A 27,565-nucleotide genomic window follows, 5' to 3' on the forward strand; every position below is an offset into this window, starting at 1 on the left:
GTGGAGGCAGGCCAGGAGCATGGCGAGCCGCGAATCTGGGTCCTTCTCTGATTTTACCTCAGAGGCGGAGCGGGCGATGGCGCTGCGCTGCTGCCGCCTCTTCTCGGCTTCATCTTAGCTGCTCCTCCGAGATGGGCTCAGACGGAGCCCATCTCGGAGGAGCAGCTACAGTGAGCGGAGAAGAGGCGGCAGCCGCACAGCAGCTGCCCGCTCCGAGATGGGGCAGCTTGCCACGCTCCTTGGCGCCGTTTCCCCCCTCCCCCCTAGCTCCACCCCAGTGTCTCCTGGCTCCACCCCCAAAGTCCCCAGATATTTCTGAAATTGGACTTGGCAACCCTAAGCTCACAGGAGCGCAGCTCCTGAACCTTTCAGAAGGTTCCCCCTCTTCCTCCCCACCTATCTTGTCCGTTGAATAGGAGGTGCAACTGCATAACAATCCCTGGATTAGGAGAGCGGGCAGCCAGCCAGCCACCAGGGGCTTTGCCACGCCCCCATCAGCCCTCATTCACCCCTGGAGAAGCCCCCAACACCCTTTCTCCACTTCTGATGTGATTTTGGGTGGCGGATGGCTTGCCGGCCTTTTGACTGGGGTGGGGGAGCATCCCAGGAGAGCCCCAGGTGAGCGAGGCCTGCTTGGGCTGACTGGATCTGTATCCAGCGCAGGTAGGCCTCACTTGCCCGGGGCTCTCCTTTCTTGCAGATGGTTTTTTTGCCTACAACTCCCATCAGCCCCAGCTCTTATCAGCCAGAGCTCTCTTATCTGGGAGAACCGGGTTTGATTCCCCACTCCTCCACTTGCACCTGCTGGCATGGCCTTGGGTCAGCCATAGCTCTCGCAGAGTTGTCTTGAAAGGGCAGCTGCTGTGAGAGCCCTCTCAGCCCCACCCACCTCACAGGGTGTCTGCTGTGGGGGAGGAAGGGAAAGGAGATTTTGAGCCGCTCTGAGACTCTTTGGAGTGGAGGGCGGGATATAAATGCAGTATCTTCTTCTTCACAGCCTGAATAAAACTTTGTTGGTGTTAAAGGTGCGATTGGATTCAAACTTTGTCACACAGTTTCAGACCAGGGGTGGCCAAACTTGCTTAACATAAGAGCCTCATAGAATAAATGTCAGATGTCTGAGAGCCACAAGACATGAACATCAGATGTTTGAGAGCCGTGAGACAAGGAAGGCAAATAGATTGGGTGGGAGGAGGGAGAGAGAGGTGGAAAGAAAGCAACTTTAAATGCATTCTCCAGGTTGCCAGCTGGCTTGGCGAAGTGGTTTGAAGAGACAAATGCCTTCTCCAAGCCAGCCAATAGGGCAGTGGAAGCTTCAAGAGCCACACAGTATGTGTGAAAGAGCCACATGTGGCTCCCAAGTCACGGTTTGGCCACCCCTGCTTCAGGTCAACAGTGCTTCCCACTTGGATCTAACTTCCTAGATGAGAGCCTAGAGTTTTTAAACTACACTTCCCAGCCTGCACTTATGCCCCAACGTGATCAACACAGACCAATAGGAAGCACCAAGACGTGACCGAACGGCTGACAGCCTCAGACACCCATAGGCTTCCCGTTATGCATCGCGGCACCTCGCTTCACGTGATCACCACCGGCCAATAGACGGCAGCAGAGCGGCCCTATAATCCTCTGCGGCGGCGGAAGCGGCCTCTTTTTCGCCCGGGCGGCGCGTCCCAAGATGGCGGTGCAGATCTCCAAGAAGCGAAAGGTGAGGGCTGTGGCGGGGAAGGCGCTAGATAACGCGGGGACCGGCAGTCGCGGGGCCGGGAATACCGCTGGGAAGAGAAGCGGCGGGCTGAGCTGGGTGTCCTGAGGGTGACGGTGGGGCCGTCGGGAGGGCTGCCGCGGCGGATGGCGGCCGATTGAAGCTGCCCCCCATCCCAGGCAAGGTCTCCAGCCGGGCCTGCCTGACATGGCGGCCGGGCAGAGAATGGAGGGTCGTATTGCGGCGCGGGGCATGCTGGGACGTTGGAGGGTCTGGGCGGCAAGAAAGACGGGGGGGGGGGGGCGGACTTCAGGCCCTTAAAAGACCCACGAAATGGTTTTCGGCCGCTCACAAGCGGTAGTTTATTTATGGTCTTCCTGCATTAGTCCTCCCCCCTTTATCGAATGGTTCTGACCCAATTGGTGGCGGAGTGGACTGCACCACTTCAGAAGGTGGGGGGGGGGGTGGGGGCTACTGCATTAACTCCCCGCAGAAAGAACGATAGCACGCAAAACAAGGAGAACTGCGTAAAATCATTTTATATTTTTCCTGCCTGGACATATGAACATATGAAGCTGCCTTCTACTGAATCAGACCCTGGGTCCATCAAAGTCAGTATTGTCTACTCAGACTGGCAGTGGCTCTCCAGGGTCTCAAGCTGAGGATTTTCACACCTATTTGCCTGGACCCTTTTTTGGAGATGCCGGGGATTGAACCTGGGACCTTCTGCTTCCCAAGCAGATGCTCTACCACTGAGCCACAGCCCCATTCATGGCTCTCCAGGGTCTCCAGCTGAGGTTTTTCACACCTATTTGCCTGGATCCTTTTTTGGAGATGCCAGGGATTGAACCTGGGACCTTCTGCTGACCAAGCAGATGCTCTACCACTGAGCCACCGTCCTTTCTTCTGCACGTGTGCTCGGATATCTGCCGCTCTGTGATATGGATTGCCCCAGGGCCCTAGCCAGAATTTTAAAAGTCAGGAGACTTTTTAAAAAGTCAGGGGGCACTTTTTCCCATCTGGAACCTTGTTGCTTCCTAGAAGCTTTCTGCGGTTGGGGCAAAATCTGGAGGCTCTGAATGTGGCCAAGTTGAGGCAGCCAGCCCTAAAACTTTGGAGTCAAGAAGGGACTACACATTGCATGCAAGCAGCGGGGTTTCCTTCCACCTCCTTCTCCCCCAGCCCAGCACTTTGTAGCCAGCAGCTCCATCCATCCCCATCTGTCCATCGCCGCTCCCCAGCAGCTTCCTTCCTGCTCCTTGCCTGTTGCTTTTGCTGCTGCAGTGTACTGTGCCCTGCTCAGCTCTTCTGGCTGTGGTCACCGCAACTGGTGCTTCACCAACTCAGCTATGGCAAAAAAGCAAACTGCACCTTGGAAAGCCCCCAGAGGGAGTAGGGGGGCCTTGCCTGGAAGTCAGGGGGTAATGCCCCCACAGCCCCCCTCCTCCCCGTGGCTACAGGCCTGGATTGCCCCAGAACTTGAAGTTCTTGCTCTGCGCCTTGGGTTAATAGTTACTGACATTCTTATTTTCTGGGTGGTCCACGAGCTTCAGACGTTTCTGGCTCCGTTACAGGATAGGGGGTTCTGGCCTTGCAGGGCTGTGAAGAGTTTCTGTAAATTTGCTGGTGCCTTTCACTGAAGTGGTGCTGGGATTTGAGATGCTTTACCTGTTGAATATCTTGCACCATGGAGTGAAATGGACAAATTAACAAGAATATTAAGAGTCTATGATTTAGAGCTTTTTAAGTTGGGGTGGAAGAAGTTCATAAGAGAACATAAGAACATAAGAGAAGCCATGTTGGATCAGGCCAACGGCCCATCCAGTCCAACACTCTGTGTCACACAGTGGCAAAAAATTTTATATATACACACACACTGTGGCTAATAGCCACTGATGGACCTGTGCTCCATATTTTTATCTAAACCCCTCTTGAAGGTGGCTATGCTTGTGGCCGCCACCACCTCCTGTGGCAGTGAATTCCACATGTTAATCACCCTTTGGGTGAAGAAGTACTTCCTTTTATCCGTTTTAACCTGCCTGCTCAGCAATTTCATCGAATGCCCAAGTTCAGAAGACACGTAGAAAAAGAGTGGAAAATAAAAGGACATTGGACAATTTTTGATAATGATTAAGTTTTTTTAAAAAACAAAAGTATAACTTTTGGGGTTTTTTAATAGTTAAAGGTACCTTTAGTATTTGTTTTTTTTCTTAAGTAAATCACACTGGCGGGGGTCAAGTAACAAGGGGAGGGGTGGGGGAAAAGTAAGATATGGGGTAGGAAATTTTCTTTTTTCTTATAGTCTTGCTACCATATGTTACTAATAAAATTGTTTATAACCTAAAGAATATCTTGCATCAGGGATTGGCCAAACTCGCTTAATGTAAGAGCCACGTAGAATAAATGTCAGTGGCAGGACATGAATATCAGATGTTAGAGAGCTGCAAGACGGGAAGAAAGGTAAGGAGGGAGAGGTGGAAAGAAAGCAACTTTAAATGCCTTCTCCAAGCTGGCCGATTGGGGCATTTGGGGCTTCGACAGCCGCACAACATGTGTGAAAGAGCCACAATTGGCCACCCCTGATCTTCACCTACAGACACAACACCATAGATGAAGTGCTTTTAGGAGCCTGTATGGAAAGGTGATTGGGACGTCCAGCAGACCTTACTGATGTGATACTGTTGCCGAAAAAAGACATCACTCACAGGGCCTTGACTATTGTCTGTGGCGGAGTGGCAAAGCATCTGCTTGGCATGCAGAAAGTTCCAGGTTCAATCCCTTGCATCTCCAGGTGAGAGTATTTGGAGGAAAGTCTATCTGGAGTGCTTTCTGTGTATTCACTCAGAATCTTGTTAATGTCAGTGCGTTGAGGATAAGTCTGAGGCTTGGTTCTTGCAGCTATTCTGGGGTGTATTTCCAGAGTAGGCTAGTATCGGGAACACAACCCATGTTGATTGACTTGCTTTGGCACAGGAAACAACCTGCCAATTTTGTTCTTTGCACAGCAGTTTATATTTCATTTTATGCACAGCAGTTCGGGTGTTGTTGATTTCAAATTCACTCTAGCAGAGCAACATTTTTTTATCTCGGTAGAAGCGTCAGTCACAAAATTGTCCTTTTCTGTTCCAGTCAGTCGTAAATAGCATACCCTGCCACAGGAGGTGGCGGCTACAAGCATAGCCAGCTTTGAATTGAAACCTGCTGAAGAGCTGAATAATAAATATGATTGGTTTCAAATGCAACAAATAAAGAACTTGGTGGAGAATGACATTAAAACTGAAGGGATAAGAAAAGAGCAAACAGAAATGGGAAAAGTTCTGCTTGGGGACAACAAAAAATTAATTTCAAAATTATAAGTTACTTTTAAAATGGTCTACGGAAGATGAAGTAGTGAAATCTCAAATGATTACGTGGGCAATTAATGTAAATAAAGAGATACAGATGGAAACTTGGAAATATTTGTGGAAGAACTCTATGAAGCTTTCGACGTGTCATAGTATTAAAGAGAACTGTTTTAAAATGATGTATAGATGGTATATGGCTCCTAAGAAATTGGCAAAGATGAATAATAAGATGCCAGAGAGATGTTGGAAACGTAAAAAACATGAAGGTTCTTTCTACCATATGTGGTGGACTTATGAAAGAGCAAAAAAGTATTGGCAGATGATTCAACAAGAAATTTCTAGGATCTTGGGATATGAATTTAAGAAAGTTGCAGAGACTTTTCTGTTGGGATTACAAATGGAAAAATTTCCAAAAGAAGATAGAACTATAATTTGGTACTTGCTTTCAGCTGCTAGGACATTATATGCGCAGTTGTGGAAGCAAGAAAAAATACCAGAGAAATGGGATTGGATTGTAAAAGTTATGACATGGAGTGAAATGGACAAATTAACAAGAATTTTAAAAGACTATGATTTAGAAGTTTTTAGGATGGAGTGGAAAAAGTTCAGAAGATATGTAGAAAAAGAGTGGAAAATAAAAGGACATTGGAAAATTTTTGATAATGATTAAGTCTTAGAAAAAAGAAGAATATTAATTTTTGGTTTTATTAGTTAAGGGTACCTTTAAACATTAGTACTTTAAGTAAATAACACCGGTGGGGGTCAAGTAATGGGGGGAGGGGTGGGTAGAAAGTAATATATGGGATAGATAAAGTAAGTTATTAATGATGTAAGAAATATAATTTGTTACCATATGTTACCAAATTGTTTTAACATAAAAAAGCATAGCCAGCTTTAAGAGGGGATTGGATAAAAATATGGAGCAGAGGTCCATCAGTGGCTATTAGCCACAGTGTGTGTGTGTGTTTGTGTGTATACACATATTGGCCACTGTGTGACACAGAGTGTTGGACTGGAGGGGCCATTGGCCTGATCCAACATGGCTTCTCTTATGTTCTTACCCTAAAAAAATCAAGTTTTGTTATTAGACTGTCATGCCTAGGCTTACATTATTTTGCTTCCCAACTGAAATTATGCCACTGTTAACACTTTCTGAAAAATTCCTAGGGCAGAGTCATACTTTTTTAAAAATTACATTTCCCAGTCTGCACTGGAGTGGGAAGCGGTGAAAAAACTGGGTACCGTCAGTTGTAGCAAATAAAGGCTTGTGGGTACTGAATTGGTTGAGATTATACCTTGCTTAGATGGTACACCCTAGGTTCACACGAGGCCTAACGGGCATCATTGTACTTCTGGTTGTGGCTTTCTTTCTGGGGTCATACCGCTGCCGGAATAGAAAATTCCCTTTGGAACGGCTTCACGTGACTCGGCTGGGTTTTGTTTCCCTTAGTTTGTGGCTGACGGTATCTTCAAAGCGGAGCTGAATGAATTCCTGACACGGGAGCTGGCGGAAGATGGCTACTCTGGAGTGGAGGTCAGAGTTACCCCAACCAGGACAGAAATCATCATCCTCGCAACCAGGTGAGATGTCTGCCTGTCTAGTTTGTATGCTTCTGGGTTATTCAGACTGGAGAGCCAGTTTGGTGTAGTGGTTAACTGTGCAGACTCTTATCTGGGAGAACCGGGTTTGATTCCCCACTTCTCCACTTGCACCTGCTGGAATGGCCTTGGGTCAGCCAGAGTTGTGGCAGAGGTTGTCCTTGAAAGGGCAGCTGCTGGGAGAGCCCTCTCAGCCCCACCCACCTCACAGGGTGTCTATTGTGGGGGAGGAAGGTAGAGGAGATTGTGAGCCGCTCTGAGACTCTTCGGAGTGGAGGGCGGGATATAAATCCAATATCTTCATTTACCTCACAGGGTTTCTGTTGTGGGGGAGGAAAGTAAAGGAGATTGTGAGCCGCTCTGAGACTCTTCGGAGTGGAGGGTGGGATATAAGTCCAATATCTTCATTTACCTCACAGGGTTTCTGTTGTGGGGGAGGAAGGTAAAGGAGATTGTGAGCCGCTCTGAGACTCTTCAGAGTGGAGGGCGGGATATGAGTCCAATATCTTCATCTACCTTTCAGGGTTTCTGTTGTGGGGGAGGAAGGTAAAGGAGATTGTGAGCTGCTTTGAGACTCTTTGGAGTGGAGGGCGGGCTATAAATCCAGTATCTTCCTCTTCTTCTTCATAGCCATTGTTTGCGTAGAGTACTCTGTCTTATGTGCATTACTTCAGAGAATACAGGGAGGATGAGGACAGTTAAAATGTTGAACGGGGAACCTAGTACAGTTAATACAGGTCTGTAGGGCTTTTCTTTTAGACCCTAGAGGTCCCTTCCAACTCAATGATTCTAAGCCCGGCAGGAACTAATTTGCATATTGGGCCACACACCCTGACACCAAGCCAGCCGGAATTGCATTCCTGCTAAAACAAACCCCTGCAGGTCTGTGCCACAGGCTAGCACATTGAGGCACATGTTTAATTGAACTTCGGCCTGTTTTCTTCCTGAATCTTGGAATTGGCTCTAAAGCAGCGATCCCCGTCATGGTGCCCTGAGAGGGGGCGGCGGGGCGCAGTGACGCTCCCTCTCGCTTTTCCAGTCGCCCACTAAATGTCTTTGGGAGGCAGCTAGGTAGTGCTTTTGCCCAACAGGGCCTCCGATTGGCTGTGTAGATTAAACAGCCTCCTATTAGAACACAGCTTTGGCCTGAGACGTGAAGGAATTATGAGAGGTAACGTTTAACCTCCCTCCGTGACATTTTGCGGTCGGCTCCGCCTCCTGTGGCAGCGGTGACGCTCCGTGGCTGATTTCACGGCCTGAACGCATCTGCTTATTTTGAACATTGGCCAGCGCGAAGCAGCAGCAACCTGCTTCTTTAATTTAACAAAGCTGGGTCATCTCCAGTTGTTTTTGAGATTACCTGCAAGGCAGAAGACGGATTGCTTTTCCCCGCTTTTAAACCCCACTGCCTCTGGGTTCCAGAAAAGCCAGCAGTCTCTCCTAAAACCCAAGATCGCTGAATGCGTAGATCCCAGAGTAGATCCAATGTCGTCGTCTTCTTAATGCAAGAGCCACATAGAATCAACGTCAGATGTTGGAGAGCTGCAAGGAGTATTGTGTATAAAACGCGAGCACTTCCCACGTTGCTTCCTTTCAGAACTCAAAACGTTCTGGGTGAAAAAGGGCGTCGCATCCGAGAGCTGACCGCCGTCGTACAGAAGCGTTTTGGCTTTCCCGAAGGAAGTGTGGAGGTAAGGGGCCGTTTCAGATTTTGTTCTCGTTTCTCGCTCCCGGGTTCCCTTCAGTGATGATCCGATGACGAGTCATAAAGAGGCACCCTCTCGCTCAAAGCAGCTGCCCCAGGACCACGTTCTGTGGGGCTGGGATTGGCTGCTCTGGCAAAGGGGCCTTTGGGCATTGAATGAGCTTGAGGCATTTGTCTGAGAAGGGAGCACCTCGGCTCGGGTCAGACCTCGATCTGGATTAATCCTTTCCTGCAGCTTTTTGGGAAAATGTCTTGTGCATTTATAAGAAGATCTTAAAAAAATACGTTCCGCTCAGTAAGCAGAGAGTCTTGTTTCGGTTTTAAAAGCACGGGATTGAAATCTTCTCTATGCCGTAGCTGTAAATGGTTGAAAACTAGGCGGCCTCTTTTTTCATAGAATGATAGAGATGGAAGGTGCCATACAGGCCGTCTGGTCCAGTCCAGGATCAGCCTAAAGCAGAGGTGGCCAGTTTGGTGTAGTGGTTAAGTGTGCGGACTCTTATCTGGGAGAACTGGATTTGATTCCCCCCTCCTCCACTTGCAGCTGCTGGAATGGCCTTGGGTTAGCCATAGCTCTCTTATCTGGGAGAACCAGGTTTGATTCCCCACTCCTCCACTTGCAGCTGCTGGAATGGCCTTGGGTCAGCCAGAGCTCTCTTATCTGGGAGAACCAGGTTTGATTCCCCACTCCTCCACTTGCAGCTGCTGGAATGGCCTTGGGTCAGCCAGAGCTCTCTTATCTGGGAGAACCAGGTTTGATTCCCCCCTCCTCCACTTGCAGCTGCTGGAATGGCCTTGGGTTAGCCATAGCTCTCTTCTCTGGGAGAACCAGGTTTGATTCCCCACTCCTCCACTTGCAGCTGCTGGAATGGCCTGGGGTCAGCCAGAGCTCTCTTATCTGGGAGAACCAGGTTTGATTCCCCACTCCTCCACTTGCAGCTGCTGGAATGGCCTTGGGTCAACCATAGCTCTCTTATCTGGGAGAACCAGGTTTGATTCCCCACTCCTCCACTTGCAGCTGCTGGAATGGCCTTGGGTCAGCCAGAGCTCTCTTCTCTGGGAGAACCGGATTTGATTCCCCACTCCTCCACTTGCAGCTGCTGGAATGGCCTTGGGTCAGCCAGAGCTCTCTTATCTGGGAGAACCAGGTTTGATTCCCCACTCCTCCACTTGCAGCTGCTGGAATGGCCTTGGGTCAGCCAGAGCTCTCTTATCTGGGAGAACCAGGTTTGATTCCCCCCTCCTCCACTTGCAGCTGCTGGAATGGCCTTGGGTTAGCCATAGCTCTCTTCTCTGGGAGAACCAGGTTTGATTCCCCACTCCTCCACTTGCAGCTGCTGGAATGGCCTGGGGTCAGCCAGAGCTCTCTTATCTGGGAGAACCAGGTTTGATTCCCCACTCCTCCACTTGCAGCTGCTGGAATGGCCTTGGGTCAGCCATAGCTCTCTTATCTGGGAGAACCAGGTTTGATTCCCCACTCCTCCACTTGCAGCTGCTGGAATGGCCTTGGGTCAGCCAGAGCTCTCTTCTCTGGGAGAACCGGATTTGATTCCCCACTCCTCCACTTCCACCTGCTGGCATGGCCTTGGGTCAGCCATAGCTCTGGCAGAGGTTGTCCTTGAAAGGGCAGCTGCTGTGAGAGCCCTCTCAGCCCCACCCACCTCACAGGGTGTCTGTTGTGGGGGAGGGAGATAAAGGAGATTGTGAGCCATTCTGAGACTCTTGAGTGGAGGGCGGAATATAAATCCAATGTTGTCGTCGTCTTAATGCAAGAGCCACATAGAATAAACGTCAGATGTTGGAGAGCTGCAAGACATGAATGTCAGATGTTGGAGAGCTGCAAGACATGAATGTCAGATGTTGGAGAGCTGCAAGGAGGGAAAGAAGATGGCGGGCGGAAGAGGTGGAAGGAAAGCAGCTTTAACTTTAAATGTTCTCCAAGCCAGCTGATGGGGGCTGGTGGGGACTTTGAGAGCTGCACAATATGTGTGAAAGAGCCACATGTGGCTCCCAAGCTATAGTTTGGCCTGAAGAAGGTGATGATATTGGATTTTTACCCAGCCCTTCACTCTGAATCTCAGAGTCTCGGAGCATCTTACAATCTCCTTTACCTTCCTCCTCCACAACAGACACCCTGTTTAGGTAGGTGGGGCTGAGAGAGCTCTTACAGGAGCTGCACTTTCATGGACAGCTCTGCGAGAGCCATGACTAACCCAAGGCCATTCCAGCAGCTGCAAGTGGAGGAACGGGGAATCAAACCTGGTTCTCTCAGATAAGAGCCTGTGCAGTTAACCACACCAAACTGATGAGTAGTTCTCCAGCCGCCGCTTGGAGACTGCCCGTGATGGAGAGCTCACCAGCTCTCCAGGTAGCTGCTTTTGTGGTTTGTGCAAGTGTGCCTATGTTAGCCTGAAGCCAGGGAAATTGTAGTTAAATCACATTCTCTGATTTGCAAGTGACCTTTGAACGCCAGATGCTTGGCATCAAGTTCTTCTTGCTCTCCCCAGTCTCCCAGTAGCCTGCGGGCAGAGCAGCCTGTCCCTTTCTCGGGCTGATGAAGGGTGGCGAGGAAATTGTGGAGTTCGTTTCTCTGCCTCTGCAGGGATTTCTGAAGCAGGCAGTGGTGGCCACTCCTGTCTGTTTGTGATGAATGAGATGAACGAGAGTACAAAGGGAACTCTCTGGTGAACTTCTGGTGAGCTGTGCAAGATGCAGCTATGGCTGCGTGGCGATCTCTTGCGCCTGCCAGCAGTGTTCCCTCTAAACTGAGTTAGTGTGAGCCGGCTCACGGTTTCATAAGCTCCGGCTTCCACATTTTTTTCCGGGTTAAAACAATTTTATTGGTAACATATGGTAATAAAACTGTATCTTGCATCTTTAAAAACTTTCTTTTATCTCCCCCATATATTACTTTCTACCCACCCCTCCCCCCCGTTACTTGACCCCCGCTGGTGTTATTTACTTAAAATGCAAATATTTAAAGGTACCCTTAACTATTAAAACAAAAATTAATATTCTTTTTAAAACTTAATCATTATCAAAAATTGTCCAATATCCTTTTCTTTTCCACTCCTTTTCTACATATCTTCTAAACTTTTTCCACTCCATCTTAAAAACTTCCAAATCATAGTCTCTTAACATTCTTGTTAATTTGTCCATTTCACTCCATGTCATAACTTTTATAATCCAGTCCAATTTCTCTGGTATTTTTTTTCTTGCTTCCACAACTGCACATACAATATCCTGGCGGCTGAGAGCAAGTACCAGATTAAAGTTCTATCTTCTTTTGGGAATTTTTCCATTTGTAATCCCAACAGAAAAGTTTCTGCGACTTTGTTAAACTCATATCCCAAGATCTTAGAAATCTCTTGCTGAATCATCTGCCAAAACATTTTAGCTCTTTCACAAGTCCACCACATATGGTAGAAAGAACCTTCGTGCTTTTTACATTTTCGGCTTCCACATTTTTTGTCTTGGCTCAGAAAAAATAGCTCCGGAGCAAACTCACACATGCAGCAGCTCACCGCTTTTAATGCCAGCGAGTTCACCGAGTAGAATTTTTGCTCCCAAGACTCCGCAGCTTAGAGGGAGTATTGCACGCCATCCCGTTCTGCCTGTTCTCACCGTGGTCTTTTCTGAAATTTGCAGCTGCTTTGCCCCCCGCCCCCCTTGTGCTGCTAGGCATGCCTTGAACGATGCTTGTCCAAGTACAGGCCAAAACGAGTAGAGTCACCTAGCAGAGCTGACCACCGACACTCTTCCTCCCTGAAAGTGTCTGGATGGTTCGAGCCAGCAGGTGCTGTTGCTGTTTTGGAACCGCTGGTTTGCAAAGCATCTTCACGAGGCCTCTAGACCGCCTTAGGGGGGCCCGGCCTGCGAAGCGGAGGACGGCCCCTCGAGCCGCTTTGTGAATTCTTCCGTTACTCTCCTGTGGGTGGGTAAGTATTGGCCGGGGGGGGGGGGTGAGAAGAGAGCAGGATTGCCACTTTCCAGAAAGTCAGGGAAATTGGTCTGAAGTCAGAGAAATTGTAATTCCAATATATTCAAGCAGTGGATTTTTGACCTGCCGCTGCAAGAGCATGATCTGTTCTTGTGGCAATTGGAATAGAGAAGCCGCAGAATGCGAGTAAAACTTAATGAGGCCCTTTCCCAGTTCCGCCTTCTTCTCAGCTCCACCCCCAGCAAGCAGCCTCATGTGTTTGTTGAGCTCTGTCCCTGTGCGATTTCCCAGATCTGCCTGTGGAATACGCAAAGCAAGGCTAGTTTCAACGTTTAGCAGTATACAAACTTTAAACATCTGTTTTCCTCCCTAAAAAAGGTAAAAGGGTAGTTCCCTGTGCAAGCACCAGTTGTTTCCAACTCTGGGGTGACGCTGCTTTCACGACGTTTTTACGGGGTGGTTTGCCTTTGCCTTCCCCAGTCATCTACGCTTTCCCCCCAGCAAGCTGGGGACTCATTTAACCGACCTCGGAAGGATGGAAGGCCGAGTCAACCTGGAGCCGGCTACCTGAACCAGCTTCCACTGGGATCGAACTCAGGTCGTGAGCAGAGGGCTCCGACTGCAGTGCTCTGCAGCATTACCACTCTGTGCCACGGGGCTCAGAAATTTTCCTCCCTACCTGCTAGTATAAAGATAAGCATGTTTTTGGGCCACGCTTGTGTGTGGAATGGATGTTTTGTCTCCTGCTAAACCCAGCACAGGGTTGCAAATGAGTTTTGCCACTGTTGGATTTCAGACAACTAGCGCTTTCTATCCTGCACCATGCAAAGTAAATTTTGCAAATGTGACAGCTTGTTCCTGCTGGAGTTTACAGAGTACCAGCTCTCTCGCCGTCTTTCCTGACTTCTCCCATGCATAAAGGTTGCAAATGAGGGTTGTCTGCTTCTCTAGATTGCAGAAACTCCGCCTCCTTTCTTGCTGCTGATCTGCTCATTACACTTTCTGGAATCTGAAAGTGAAAGTGAAACCCAGCTTTGGGGAAGATCCTACTTGTTAGCATTCAGAGTTTACTTAAATTGAGTTAGCATTCAGAGTTTACTTAAATTGAAGTTTGTATCTTGGTGTAATTTTTTTTTTGTGCATTTGCAAAACAGAAGATGTTGCTGCAGTTTAATGTTGAAAGAAGCTGATATTAAGTCTCTTACTTCGACAAATATTGTTGCCATTGAGACGTGTGTAGTTGTAGAGTATGTGTAGTTGTAGAGTGGAACATTTCATTAAGGCTTGCATTAACACAGCACGGCCTATTCATTTTTTAACTTGCGGTTGTATTTGAACGGTGGTCAGAGAAATTGACAAATGTTGGCCAGGGAAAGTCATGGAACTGAAAAATAAAATTTTACTGGCAACCCTGTAAAGTAACTAGAACAGAGAAAGCTTTTGTGGCTCCACCCACCACCGCACTTTGTCAGAATTCCCGTGCTATGCTAACAGCGAAATTCCTCTGTTATAAGAAGTCTTCTGTTGGCTCTTTCTCAGCAAATCTCTCCGGTAGCAGTCAAATCACATCGCCCTCTGCAAGTCCTTGTGGCTGCTTTCCCTGAAGAAGATGACGATATTGGATTTATAGCCCACCCTCCACTTTAAGTCTCAGAGCAGCTTACAATCTCCTTTACCTTCCTCCCCCACAACAGACACCCTGTGAGGTGGATGGGGCTGACAGGGCTCTCCCAGAAGCTGACCTTTCAAGGAGGGAGTCTCAGAGTGCCCTACAATCTCCTTTCCCTTCCTCCCCCACAATGGACATCCTGTGAGGTGGGTGGGGCTGAGGCGGGCTCTCCCAGGAGCTGCCCTTTCAAGGACAGAGGCTCAGAGCAGCCTACAATCTCCTTTCCCTTCCTCCCCAACAACAGGCACCCTGTGAGGTGGGTGGGGCTGAGAGGGCTATCCCAGCAGCTGCCCTTTCAAGGACAACCTCTGCCAGAGCTATGGCTGACCCAAGGCCATTCCAACAGGTGCAAGTGGAGGAGTGGGGAATCAAACCCGGTTCTCCCAGATAAGAATCCGCATACTTAACCACTACACCAAACTGGCTCTCAAACTGACAAAGGTGCTCCTTCCTCTTTCAGCTGTACGCCGAGAAGGTGGCCACGAGAGGTCTGTGCGCCATCGCCCAAGCGGAGTCTCTGCGCTACAAGCTCTTGGGAGGGCTGGCGGTGCGTAGGTAAGTCTCCACGCTGGCTGAAGGGGCGGTGGGGGCTTCGAGAGCTGCACGCTATGTGCGAAAGAACCACATGTGGCTCCTGAGCTGCAGTTTGGTCACCCCTGATCTGCGCTGTTCTTTTGGGTTGTTCATCTTGTAGCCTGCATTGAGTCCTGGAGAGAAATAAAGTTAAATAAGTAAAATTGATTTCAGTGGAATCACGTGCAGTACCATACAACTATTTGTTCAGAAGATAAAGTCCTTTTCTCCCTTTTTCACATACGGGAACTCGTGGGCATTCGATGAAATTGCTGATCAGTTGGGTTAGAACTGATAAAAGGAAGTCCTTCTTCATCCAAAGGGTGATTCACACATGGGATTCACTGCCGCAGGAGGTGGTGGCAGCTACAAGCATAGAGAGCTTCAAGAAGGGATTGGATAAGCATATGGAGCAGAGGTCCATCAGTGGCTATTAGTCACAGCGTATCGTTGGAACTCTCTGTCTGGGGCAGTGGTGCTCTGTATTCTTGGTGCGGAGGGGGGCACAGTGAAAGGGCTTCTAGCCCCACTGGTGGACCTCCTGATGATGCCTGGTTTTTTTGGCCACTGTGTGACGCAGAGTGTCGGACCACTGGATGGGCCATTGGCCTGATTCAACATGGCTTCTCTTATGTTCTTATGTCTGGGGCAGTGATGCTCTGTATTCTTGGTGCTTGGGGGTGGGCACAGTGGGAGGGCTTCTAGTGTTCTGGCCCTGCTGGTGGACCTCCTGATGGCACCTGGTTTTTTGGCCCCTGTGTGACACAGAGTGTCGGACCACTGGATGGGCCATTGGCCTGATCCAACATGGCTTCTCTTATGTGACACAGAGTGTTGGACTGGTTGGGCCATTGGCCTGATCCAACATGGCTTCTCTTAGGTGACATAGAGTGTTGGACTGGATGGGCCATTGGCCTGACCCAACATGGCTTCCCTTATGTTCTTATGTGACCCAGAGTGTCGGACTGGAGGAGCCATTGGCCTGATCCAACATGGCTCCTCTTATGTTCTCTCCCTCGGCCTTGGGATGCTTTTTCACCATGTCACACGCTTAAACTTGAACACAGAGTGCATCTGCTGGATAGCCTTGGGACGACGCCAGCAGCTCCCCTTCCGTGATGATCCGATGACGAGTCAGAACCGGACGCCGTCCTGCTCGGAGTAACCAGCTCGGGGCCACGTTCTGTGGGGCCGCGCTCGGGTGCTCCGACAGGCGTGTCCTCTTCCTTGGATGACAGAGGCATTTGTCTGAGAAGGGAGAGCAGAGCGTAGGGTTTGCGGTGCCAAGGAAGACTGCCGCTTCGCTTTTCTGTTTGGCTTCTGCAGAGAAATGTGTCAGGTGGGGGGAGTATGAGAAGGCGGGGCCTCTCCTCCTGAGGGTTGTTCTCCTCCCTCTTTAGGGCGTGTTACGGCGTCCTCCGCTTCATCATGGAGAGCGGGGCCAAGGGCTGCGAAGTTGTGGTCTCGGGAAAGCTTCGGGGACAGCGAGCGAAGTCCATGAAATTTGTGGATGGCCTGATGATCCACAGCGGAGACCCGGTCAACTACTACGTCGACACGGCTGTGCGCCACGTTCTGCTCAGGCAGGGTGAGTACGTGGGGGGCGGCCAGTCCTGGTGGTTTCTTGGCCTGCGTCTGGGGGAAATGGCTGCTTCAGTCACCTGGTGAAAGACCCCCAAATGCAGAAGACTGCAGATTTATACCTCGCCCTTCTCTCTGAATCAGAGACTGAGAGCAGCTTACAATCTCCTTTCCCTTTCACTCATCACAGCAGACACCTTGTGAGGTAGGTGGGACTGAAAGGATTCTGACAGAAGCTGCTCTTTCAAGGACAACTGCCATAGCTATGGCTGACCCAAACCCATTCCAGCGGCTGCAAGTGCAGGAATGGGGAATCAAACCCAATTCTCCCAGATAAGACTCCGCACACTTAACCACTACACCAAACTGGCTCTCTCCAGAAGATACTGGATTTTTACCCTGCCCTTCACTCTGAATGTCAGTCTCAGAGCGGTCTACAGTCTCCTTTACCTTCCCCCCTCCCCATAACAGACACCCTGTGAGGTAAGTGGGGCTGAGAGAGCTCTGACAGAAGCTGCCTGTTCAAGGACAACTCTGTGAGAGCTATGGCTGACCCCAGGCCATTCCAGCAGGTGCAAGTGGAGGAGTGAGGAATCAAACCCGGTTCTCCCAGATAAGAGTCCGCACACTTAACCACTGTGCCCAAACTGGCTCTCATCCTGCCCTCCACTCCAAATCTCAGAGGGGCTCCCAATCTCCTATATCTTCTCCCCCCACAACAGACACCCTGTGAGGGGTGTGGGGCTGAGAGGGCTCTCACAGCGGCTGCCATTTCAAGGACAGCTTTGCGAGAGCTCTGGCTGACCCAAGGCCATTCCAGCCAGGTGCAAGTGGAGGAGCGGGGAATCGAACCCGGGTCTCCCGGGTAAGAGCCCGCACACTTAACCACTACACCAAACTGGCTCTCTACACCAAACTTGAGGATGGCGGCTTCCCTGAATAGTCTCCAGGCCTCCAGTAGGGGTCAGTCCCCCAGAGGTGCCCATGACTTCCAGATGCACACGCCAAAAAAAATGCAAGACAAGTTTAAAAAAAAAAACAGCTCAGCTCGACGATTGTCTCCTCAGGTGTGCTGGGCATTAAAGTGAAGATCATGCTGCCCTGGGACCCAAGCGGGAAGATCGGACCCAAGAAGCCCTTGCCGGACCACGTCAGCATCGTGGAGCCCAAGGAAGAGATCCTGCCCACGACCCCCATCTCGGAGCAGAAAGGCACAAAGCCGGAGCAGCCCCCCATGCCTCAGCCGGTGGCCACGGCGTGATGGAAGGGTGAGCGCCTGCCTGTCTGCACTTGGCTCCGCTGGGGGCGGAGGGGTGTGGTAAGCCGGATGGCCTTGTTTTGTCCAGCCTCAGACACTAAGCTGAGTCCACCCTGGTCAGTTCTGGGGTGGGAGATGGCCACGGAAGTCCCACGCTGCTGTGCGGAGGCAGGCAGCGGCAAACCACCTCCGCCGATCTCTCGCTTCGAAAGCTCGACGGCGTGGGTGTCGAGACGTGCGGCCCAAGCGACAGATCAGGCCCCCGAGCAACTGGCTGTCGTCTGCTTCCTTCTCCCTCCCTCTCTTGCTTCCTTCTGCGTCGCAGCTTGCTTTGCCGGGCTCGCTCGATCGCACAGGAGCTGCAGAGCAAAACCTCTTGTTTTCTCCACTGGCTGAGGCTCCTCCCTTAGAATTCTAGAGTTGGAAGGGACCTCCAGGGTCATCTAGTCCAACCCTCTGCACAGTTCAGGAAACCCACAAATACCTCCCCCCCCCCCCCCCCCCCAAATTCACAGGATCTTCATTGCTGTCAGATGGCCATCTAGCCTCTGTTTAAAACCTCCATGGAAGGAGAGCCCACCACCTCCTGAGGAAGCCTGTTCCACTGAGGAATTACTCTAACGGTCAGGAAGTTCTTCCTAATGTTGAGCCAGAAACTCTTTTGATTTAATTTCAATCCATTGGTTCTGGTCCTACCTTCCGGAGCCACAGAAAACAATTCCACCCCATCCTCTAGATGACAGCCCTTCAAGTACTTGAAGATGGTGATTATATATAGGTGAACCCCCTGCTCAACACAGGATCAGCCTAGAGCAGGGGTGTCAAATATGCGATCCAGGGGCCAAATCAGGCCTCCCCGAGCAACTGGCTGTCATCTGCTTCCTTCCCCCCCCCCCCTTGCTTCCTTCTGCATTAGTTTGCTTTGCAAGGCTTCCTCAGTTGCACAAGAACTACAGAGCAAAACCTCCATTTGCTGAGGCTCCTCCCTTGGGAAGGAAGGGGAAGGGCGGGGGAGGCAGAGCTTGCTTTGCCAGGCTCTCTCAGTCGCACAGCAGAGCTACTGAGCCAAGCCTCTCTTCCTTCTATTGGCTGAGGCTCCTCCGCCTCCTGGTCCCCTGAGGAAGGAAGGGAAGAGCCAGAGCTTCCTTTGGCCAGTTCCCTGGATCCCATGGGAGAAATACAAAGAAAGCACCTTTAAGACCAATGAATGCTGATGTTTTAAACCATGTGCTTAGAATCATAGAATCCTCGCATTGGAAGGGACCTGCAGGGTCATCTAGTCCAACCCCCTCCATAATGCAGGAAACTCACAAACACCTCCCCCTAAATTCACAGGATCCTCATTGCTGTCAGAGGGTCATCTAGCCTCTGTTTAAAAACCTCCCAAGGAAGGAGAGCCCACCACATCCCGAGGAAGCCTGTTCCACTGTTCCTTGGGGAGGAATAGCTTGCTTTGCCAGGCTCTTTCTCCTTGGTGGCCAAAGGATTTGAGCTTCAGCATCTGACCTTCCAGGGAATAGTCGGGGTTGATTTCCCTGAGGACTGACTGATTCGATCTTCTTGCAGTCCAAGGGGCTCTCAAGAGTCTTCTCCAGGGAGTGCTACCATCTCATTTGGTGGCCAAAGTATTTGAGCTTCAGCTTCAGCATCTGACCTTCCAGGGAACAGTCTGGGTTGATTTCCCTTAGGACTGACTGATTTGGTCTTCTTGCAGCCAAGGGACTCTCAAGAGTCTTCTCCAGGGAGTGCAACCTTCTCGTTTGGTGGCCAAAGTCTTTGAGCTTCAGCTTCAGCATCTGACCTTCCAGGGAACAGTCGGGGTTGATTTCCCTTAGGACTGACTGACTGGATCTTCTTGCAGTCCAAGGGACTCTCAAGAGTCTTCTCCAGCACCACAGCTCAAAACCATCTATTCTTTTGCGGTCAGCCTTCCTCCGTCGTAGACCTTTACGCAATTCAGTGCAATGCGGCTTCCCCAATAATACAGATCATTGCTTGGAAATCGGGACACCAGTCTTAATTCACTAAGAGGAGAAACTTTCTGACACGCCTTATCGCTGGTACCGTCTCAGCCCAGCAATAAGGAGTATCAGAAGGTTGAACGAAAGCCTGTCTGGACAGCCTTCCTGCCAAGGGACTCTCTAGATTTATTTGCACGTGGGTGTTGATAAAAGTCTAAACTTGACCCCATTTCTCATGTCTTTTATTTCAGGTTTTCTGGTGCAATCAGCGTGAAGTCTGGATATAAAAAAAAAACTAATAAATTTTTAAAAGCACCTCTGTTACTACTTTGCATTTTTCCCTACCTGTTCTGGAGGTCATGTCCTTTCAGACAAGCTACTGTGATGTTTTGCCAACAGAAGAAGGTGATGATGAAGAAGAAGATATTGGATTTATATCCCGCCCTCCACTCCAAAGAGTCTCAGAGCGGCTCACAATCTCCTTTCCCTTCCTCCCCCACAACAGACACCCTGTGAGGTGGGTGGGGCTGAGAGGGCTCTCACAGCAGCTGCCCTTTCAACGACAGAGACTCAGAGCGGCCTACAATCTCCTTTCCAGAGCCAGTTTGGTGTAGTGGTTAAGTGTGCGGACTCTTATCTGGGAGAACCGGGTTTGATTCCCCACTCCTCCACTTGCACCTGCTGGAATGGCCTTGGGTCAGCCATAGCTCTGGCAAAGGTTGTCCTTGAAAGGGCAGCTGCTGTGAAAGCCCTCTCCAGCCCCACCCACCTCACAGGGTGTCTGTTGTGGGGGAGGAAGGTAAAGGAGATTGTGAGCCACTTTGAGACTCATCGGAGTGGAGGGCGGGATATCAATCCAATATCTTCTTCTTTCCCTTCCTCCCCCACAACAGACACCCTGCGAGGTGGGTGGGGCTGGAGAGGGCTCTCACAGCAGCTGCCCTTTCAAGAACAACCTCTGCCAAAGCTATGGCTGACCCAAGGCCATCTCAGTAGGTGCAAGTGGAGGAGTGGGGAATCAAACCTGGTTCTCCCAGATAAGAGAGCTATGGCTGACCCAAGGCCATGGTAGCAGCTGCAAGTGGAGGAGTGGGGAATCAAACCCGGTTCTCCCATATAAGAGTCTGCACACTTAACCCACTACACCAAACTGGCTCTCCCAGGGTATAAATCCAGATGATACTGATTTATACCCTGCCCTTCACTCTGAATGTCAGAGTCTCAGAGCGGTCTACAGCCTCCTTTGCCTTCCCCCCTCCCCATAACAGACACCCTGTGAGGTAGGTGGGGCTGAGGGCTCTCACAGCAGCTGACCTTTCAAGGACGACAACTACGAGAACTATGGCTGACCCAAGGCCATTCCAGCAGGTGCAAGTGGAGGAGTGGGGAGTCAAACCCAGTTTCCCAGATAAGAGCTCTGGCTGACCCAAGACAGTTCCAGCAGCTGCAAGTGGAGGAGTGGGGGAATCAAACCTGGTTCTCCCAGATAAGAGAGATTTGGCTGACCCAAGGCCATGCTAGCAGGTGCAAGTGGAGGAGTGGGGAATCAAACCCGGTTCTCCCAGATAAGACTCCGCACACTTAACCACTACACCAAACTGGCTTTCTCCAGATGATACTGGATTTATACTCTGCCCTTCACTCTGAGTGTCAGAGTCTCAGAGCGGTCTACAGTCTCCTTTACCTTCCCCCCTCCCCATAACAGACACCCTGTGAGGTAAGTGGGGCTGAGAGAGCTCTGACAGAAGCTGCCCGTTCAAGGACAACTCTGTGAGAGCTATGGCTGACCCAAGGCCATTCCAGCAGCTGCAAGTGGAGGAGTGGGGAATCAAGCCCGGTTCTCCCAGATAAGAGAGCTCTGGCTGACCCAAGGCCATTCCAGCAGGTGCAAGTTGAGGAGTGGGGAATCAAACCCGGTTCTCTCAGATAAGAGAGCTATGGCTGACCCAAGCCATTCCAGCAGCTGCAACTGGAGGAGTGGGGAATCAAACCCAGTTCTCCCAGATAAGACGCCATTCACTTAACCACTACACCAAATTGATAGACTTCCTCTTATGAATTCATAAAAAGGTAAAGGTAGTCCCCTGTGCAAGCACCAGCCATTTCCGACTCTGGGGTGATGTCGCGTTGCAAAGTTTTCATGGCAGATTTTCTACAGGGTGGGTTGCCATTGCTTTCCCCAGTCATCTACACTTTCCCCGCAGCAAGCTGGGTACTCATTTTACCAACCTCAAGGATGGAAGCCTGAGTCAACCTCGAGCCGGCTACCTGAAAACCCAGCTTCCACCGTGGATGAACTCGGGTCCTGAGCAGAGTTTAGGACTGCAGTACTGAAGCTCTACCACTCTGCGCCACAGGGCTTCCTTTATGAATTCATAGGTGAAGCTTTATTGAAATGGCACCTTCTCCCATAGCAGGGCTTGCCAGAAATGAGCTCAACAGTTCCAGTTCACAAGAAGTACATTTGCCGGAGTTGCCTGCCTCCCCCCACCCAAACTGTAACCCATAAAGCAAGATAAATGGTTCAAAGAAAGTTGTCCTGTTCTCTCCCGAGGTGTGAAGGCCATTCCCATCCTTTCTCCAGATGGCCAGAAAGGAGGGAGTTGAGCGGCATAGCCTTTTATAAGCCCTCTGAACTGCAAAACAAGGCGGGAGACACGATGTGGATCTTGAGAACTACCACCTTAAAATCCCCCTTTTGGTACCAGGTGCTGGTGACAAACGTTAGGCAGAGAACACACACAGACTCACAAAGCTGTCTTTGTAGTGACTCCCTGATTTGCTAGGATCAGTATTCTCTACTTTGACCTACGAAAGCTCTCTGTGATCTCAAGTCTATGACTCAACTTTTTTTGTTGTTGTATGCACAGGATAGAGAAGGTAAAGAAGTCCTTTTCTCCCTTTCTCACAATACAAGAACTTGTGGGCATTCCATGAAATTGCTGAGCAGTCGGGTTAGAACGGATAAACAGAAGTCCATCTTCACCCAAAGGGTGATTAACATGTGGAATTCACTGCCGCAGGAGGTGGCGGCGGCTACAAGCATAGCCAGCTTCAAGAGGGGATTGGATAAACACATGGAGCAGAGGTCCATCAGTGGCTATTAGCCACAGTGTGTGTGTATATATATATTGGCCACTGTGTGACAGAGTGTTGGACTGGATGGGCCATTGGCCTGATCCAACAGGGGTTCTCTTATGTGACACAGTGTTGGACTGGATGGGCCCTTGGCCTGATCCAACCTGGCTTCTGTCATGTTCTTATGTGACACAGAGTGTTGGACTGGATGGGCCATTGGCCTGATTCAACATGGCTTCTCTTATGTTCTTATGTGACACAGTGTTGGACTGGATGGGCCATGGGCCTGATCCAACATGGCTTCTCTTATGTTCTTATGTGACACAGAGTGTTGGACTGGATGGGCCATTGGCCTGATCCAACATGGCTTCTCTTATGTTCTTATGTGACACAGTGTTGGACTGGATGGGCCATGGGCCTGATCCAACATGGCTTCTCTTATGTTCTTATGTGACACAGAGTGTTGGACTGGATGGGCCATTGGCCTGATCCAACATGGCTTCTCTTATGTTCTTATGTGACACAGAGTGCTGGACTGGATGGGCCATTGGCCGGACCCAACATGGCTTCTCTTATGTGACACAGAGTGTTGGACTGGATGGGCCATTGGCCTGATCCAACATGACTTCTCTTATGTTCTTATGTGACACAGAGTGCTGGACTGGATGGGCCATTGGCCGGACCCAACATGGCTTCTCTTATGTGACACAGAGTGTTGGACTGGATGGGCCATTGGCCTGAACCAACATGGCTTCTCTTATGTTCTTATGTGACACAGAGTGTTGGACTGGATGGGCCTTTGGCCTGATCCAACAGGGCTTCTCTTATGTTCTTATGTGACACAGAGTGTTGGACTGGAGGGGCCACTGGCCTGATCCAACAGGGCTTCTCTTATGTTCTTATGTGACACAGAGTGTTGGACTGGATGGGCCACTGGCCTGATCCAACAGGGCTTCTCTTATGTTCTTATGTGACCCAGAGTGTTGGACTGGAGGGGCCACTGGCCTGATCCAACAGGGCTTCTCTTATGTTCTTATGTGACACAGAGTGTTGGACTGGAGGGGCCACTGGCCTGATCCAACAGGGCTTCTCTTATGTTCTTATGTGACACAGAGTGTTGGACTGGAGGGGCCACTGGCCTGATCCAACAGGGCTTCTCTTATGTTCTTATGTGACACAGAGTGTTGGACTGGTTGGGCCATTGACCTGATCCAACAGGGCTTCTCTTATGTTCTTATGTGACACAGAGTGTTGGACTGGATGGGCCATTGGCCTGAACCAACATGGCTTCTCTTATATTCTTATGTGACACAGAGTGTTGGACTGGATGGGCCTTTGGCCTGATCCAACAGGGCTTCTCTTATGTTCTTATGTGACACAGAGTGTTGGACTGGATGGGCCACTGGCCTGATCCAACAGGGCTTCTCTTATGTTCTTATGTGACACAGAGTGTTGGACTGGAGGGGCCACTGGCCTGATCCAACAGGGCTTCTCTTATGTTCTTATGTGACACAGAGTGTTGGACTGGAGGGGCCACTGGCCTGATCCAACAGGGCTTCTCTTATGTTCTTATGTGACACAGAGTGTTGGACTGGAGGGGCCACTGGCCTGATCCAACAGGGCTTCTCTTATGTTCTTATGTGACACAGAGTGTTGGACTGGAGGGGCCACTGGCCTGATCCAACAGGGCTTCTCTTATGTTCTTATGTGACACAGAGTGTTGGACTGGATGGGCCACTGCCTGATCCAACATGGCTTCTCTTATGTTCTTATGTGACACAGAGTGTTGGACTGGTTGGGCCACTGCCTGATCCAACAGGGCTTCTCTTATGTTCTTATGTGACACAGAGTGTTGGACTGGATGGGCCACTGCCTGATCCAACAGGGCTTCTCTTATGTTCTTCTGTGACACAGAGTGTTGGACTGGATGGGCCACTGCCTGATCCAACATGGCTTCTCTTATGTTCTTATGTGACACAGAGTGTTGGACTGGAGGGGCCACTGGCCTGATCCAACAGGGCTTCTCTTATGTTCTTATGTGACACAGAGTGTTGGACTGGATGGGCCACTGCCTGATCCAACATGGCTTCTCTTATGTTCTTATGTGACACAGAGTGTTGGACTGGATGGGCCACTGCCTGATCCAACAGGGCTTCTCTTATGTTCTTATGTGACACAGAGTGTTGGACTGGAGGGGCGATTGGCCTGATCTAACATGGCTTCTCTTATGTGCATCTGAGGTGTGCATGCGAACAAAAGTGTATACCTAGAATTAATCTTGGTCTTCAAGTTGTCACAGGACTCAAACTTTGTTCGAGGGTGTCATGACCCAGACGGGAGGGGCGGGGTGCCACCTGACATGGCCGCCACTCTGGAATTAGGGCCGCTTGGGAAGGCCCAGATTCCCCTCCCAAGCTCTTCAGAGACCTCGCTTTGCCCAAGAAAACAGGCGTGTAGACCAGACAGAGTAACAAAAGAACAACAAAAAGGAAGTGAACAGATAAGGTGCTTTAAAACGATAGTAACGTGGGTGAAGGAAAATAACCCGAAAGTCCCTAAGGTGACCAAACTGAACTGTTCTAGTCTGTTAGGCCTCGGCCTGCTCCCTCATCCGGCCCTCATAACAAATGAGTTCGACACCCCTGTTTTAAACAGTTCCCCTCAGAGCCTACTCAGACGCTGATTGGCTGAAATCAGCACCAAGCATTCTGGGAATTGTAGGCCGTCTCTACTGAGACGCAGGCCTCACAGGCTCCCTAGACCAGGGGGAGGGAACGTTGGCTCTCCAGATGTTTTTTGCCTACAACTCCCATTGGCCATGCTGGCTGGGGCTGATGGGAGTTGTAGGCAAAAAACATCTGGAGAGCCAATGTTCCCTACACCTGCTTTGGCCCACTAGGCTGCTCTCTCACAGGACAGATCATGATACAGGGCCAGCAGGGTTAGAATGCTGGACTAACATCCAGTTGATCCAGGTTTTATTCCCCGTGTTGCAATTGGGGCGGGGGGGGGGAGGTTACAGGCTGAACCAGTAGTACATTCTCAGCCAGGGGTGGCCAAACTTTCTCTAACTTAAGAGCCAAATAGAATAGACATCAGATGTTTGAGAGCTGCAAGACAGGGAGGAAGTCAAGCAGAAGGAAGGAGAGGTAGAAAGAAAGCAACTTTAAGTGCATTCTCCAAGCTGCTGGCTGGCTTGGCTTGGCGATTTGAAGAGAAATAATTTAAAGAAGTAGCTTAAAGAGAGAGATGCGTTCTCCAAGCTGGCCAATGAGGCGGTGGGAACTTTGAGAGCCACACAGTATGTGTGAAAGAGCCACATGTGGCTTCCGAGCCACAGTTTGACCACCCCTGTGGGTGTGGGCACAGGGGTGGTGATCACTATAAAATCCACAGCACCCCCACTGAAAGGGAAGATTACTGAAGATCAGAAGAGAAGCCATGTTAGATCAGGCCAATGGCCCATCCAGTCCAACACTCTGTGTCACACAGTGGCCCCCCAAAAAATTTTATATATATATATTATACACACACACGCACACACACTGTGGCTAATAGCCACTGATGGACCTCTGCTCCATATTTTTATCTAACCCCCTCTTGAAGGTGGCTATGCTTGTGGCCGCCACCACCTCCTGTGGCAGTGAATTCCACATGTTAATCACCCTTTGGGTGAAGAAGTACTTCCTTTTATCCATTTTAACCTGTCTGCTCAGCAATTTCATCGAATGCCCACGAGTTCTTGTACTGTGAGAAAGGGAAAAAAGTACCTCTTTCTCTTCTTTCTCCATCCCATGCATTATCTTGTAAACCTCTATCACGTCACCCCGCAGTCGACGTTTCTCCAAGCTAAAGAGCCCCAAGCGTTTCAACCTTTCATCATAGGGAAAGTGCTCCAGCCCTTTAATCATTTTAGTTGCCCTTTTCTGGACTTTCTCCAATGCTATAATATCCTTTTTGAGGTGCGGCGACCAGAACTGCACATAGTACTCCAAATGAGACCGCACCATCGATTTATACAGGGGCATTATGATACTATCCGACCTTACAGGGTTCCTTGTGAGCATAAAGTGGGAGTGTGGTGGGTCAGGCAGAACCTCAGCTGGAACTAGTGCTGGATTAAACCCTGTGGATGTATAATAGAGATCCAAGCGGGCAGCCGCGTTGGTTTGAAGCAGTTGAACAAAGCAGGAGTCAAGCGGTACCTTTAAGACCAACCAATTTTTATTTAGAACGTAAGCACACGAAAGCTTACGTTCTAAATAAAAATTGGCTGGTCTTAAAGGTGCAACTTGACTCCTGAGGTATAATATAGCGGGTTCAAAGCACCAAGGAGACGAGGCAACAGTAATAGCTCTTTATTAGAGGCAGCATGGTAGATGGCTGCACTAACCAGACTGTCGAATGGGCCCATGGGCCAAACCAGGGGCGACCAACGGTAGCTCTCCAGATGTTTTTTGCCTACAACTCCCATCAGCCCCAGCCAGCATGGCCAATGGCTAGGGCTGATGGGAGGTGTAGGCAAAAAGCATCTGGAGAGCTACTGTTGGCTGCCCCTGCTATATACAACTCTAGGTTCCCGCACAAGCATGTCATTGGTTCATTCAAACAGCCGGGAGCCTATGATTGGTGTAGGACAGTGGGCCTTTGGATCCTACTGTCTATTGTTCCCAAGTCCCGCAACTCTGCTCTCCTGGCTCCAATGAGCCTGGCAGGAATCATATATTACAAACCGTATATGTTCATAAATGATTTAGAGTTGGGAGTGAGCAGTGAAGTGGCCAAGTTTGCGGATGACACTAAATTGTTCAGGGTGGTGAGAACCAGAGAGGATTGTGAGGAACTCCAAAGGGATCTGTTGAGGCTGGGTGAGTGGGCGTCAACGTGGCAGATGCGGTTCAATGTGGCCAAGTGCAAAGTAATGCACATTGGGTCCAAGAATCCCAGCTACAAATACAAGTTGATGGGGTGTGAACTGGCAGAGACTGACCATGAGAGAGATCTTGGGGTCGTGGTAGATAACTCACTGAAAATGTCAAGACAGTGTGCGTTTGCAATAAAAAAGGCCAACGCCATGCTGGGAATTATTAGGAAGGGAATTGAAAACAAATCAGCCAGTATCATAATGCCCCTGTATAAATCGATGGTGCGG

General features: G+C 50.0%; 1 protein-coding gene and 2 non-coding genes across 3 annotated transcripts; all 3 read left to right on the forward strand.

Moving 5' to 3' along the window:
* Positions 1-1,583: 1,583 nt before the first annotated feature.
* RPS3 (ribosomal protein S3) lies at positions 1,584-17,398 on the forward strand. Its single transcript, XM_060263900.1, has 6 exons — positions 1,584-1,708; positions 6,500-6,630; positions 8,246-8,339; positions 14,423-14,517; positions 15,936-16,123; positions 17,184-17,398. The coding sequence occupies exons 1-6, from the start codon at positions 1,679-1,681 to the stop codon at positions 17,375-17,377; spliced, it is 732 nt and encodes a 243-aa protein (XP_060119883.1). The 5' UTR covers positions 1,584-1,678; the 3' UTR covers positions 17,378-17,398.
* LOC132591014 (small nucleolar RNA SNORD15) lies at positions 8,388-8,537 on the forward strand. Its single transcript, XR_009556798.1, has one exon. It is a non-coding gene; the product is annotated as a small nucleolar RNA SNORD15 (small nucleolar RNA).
* Positions 15,646-15,792, forward strand: LOC132591013 (small nucleolar RNA SNORD15). The gene has a single exon (XR_009556797.1). It is a non-coding gene; the product is annotated as a small nucleolar RNA SNORD15 (small nucleolar RNA).
* Positions 17,399-27,565: the final 10,167 nt, after the last annotated feature.

The sequence above is a fragment of the Heteronotia binoei genome, unplaced genomic scaffold (assembly GCF_032191835.1).
Source record: "Heteronotia binoei isolate CCM8104 ecotype False Entrance Well unplaced genomic scaffold, APGP_CSIRO_Hbin_v1 ptg001309l, whole genome shotgun sequence".
NCBI lineage: Eukaryota > Metazoa > Chordata > Lepidosauria > Squamata > Gekkonidae > Heteronotia > Heteronotia binoei.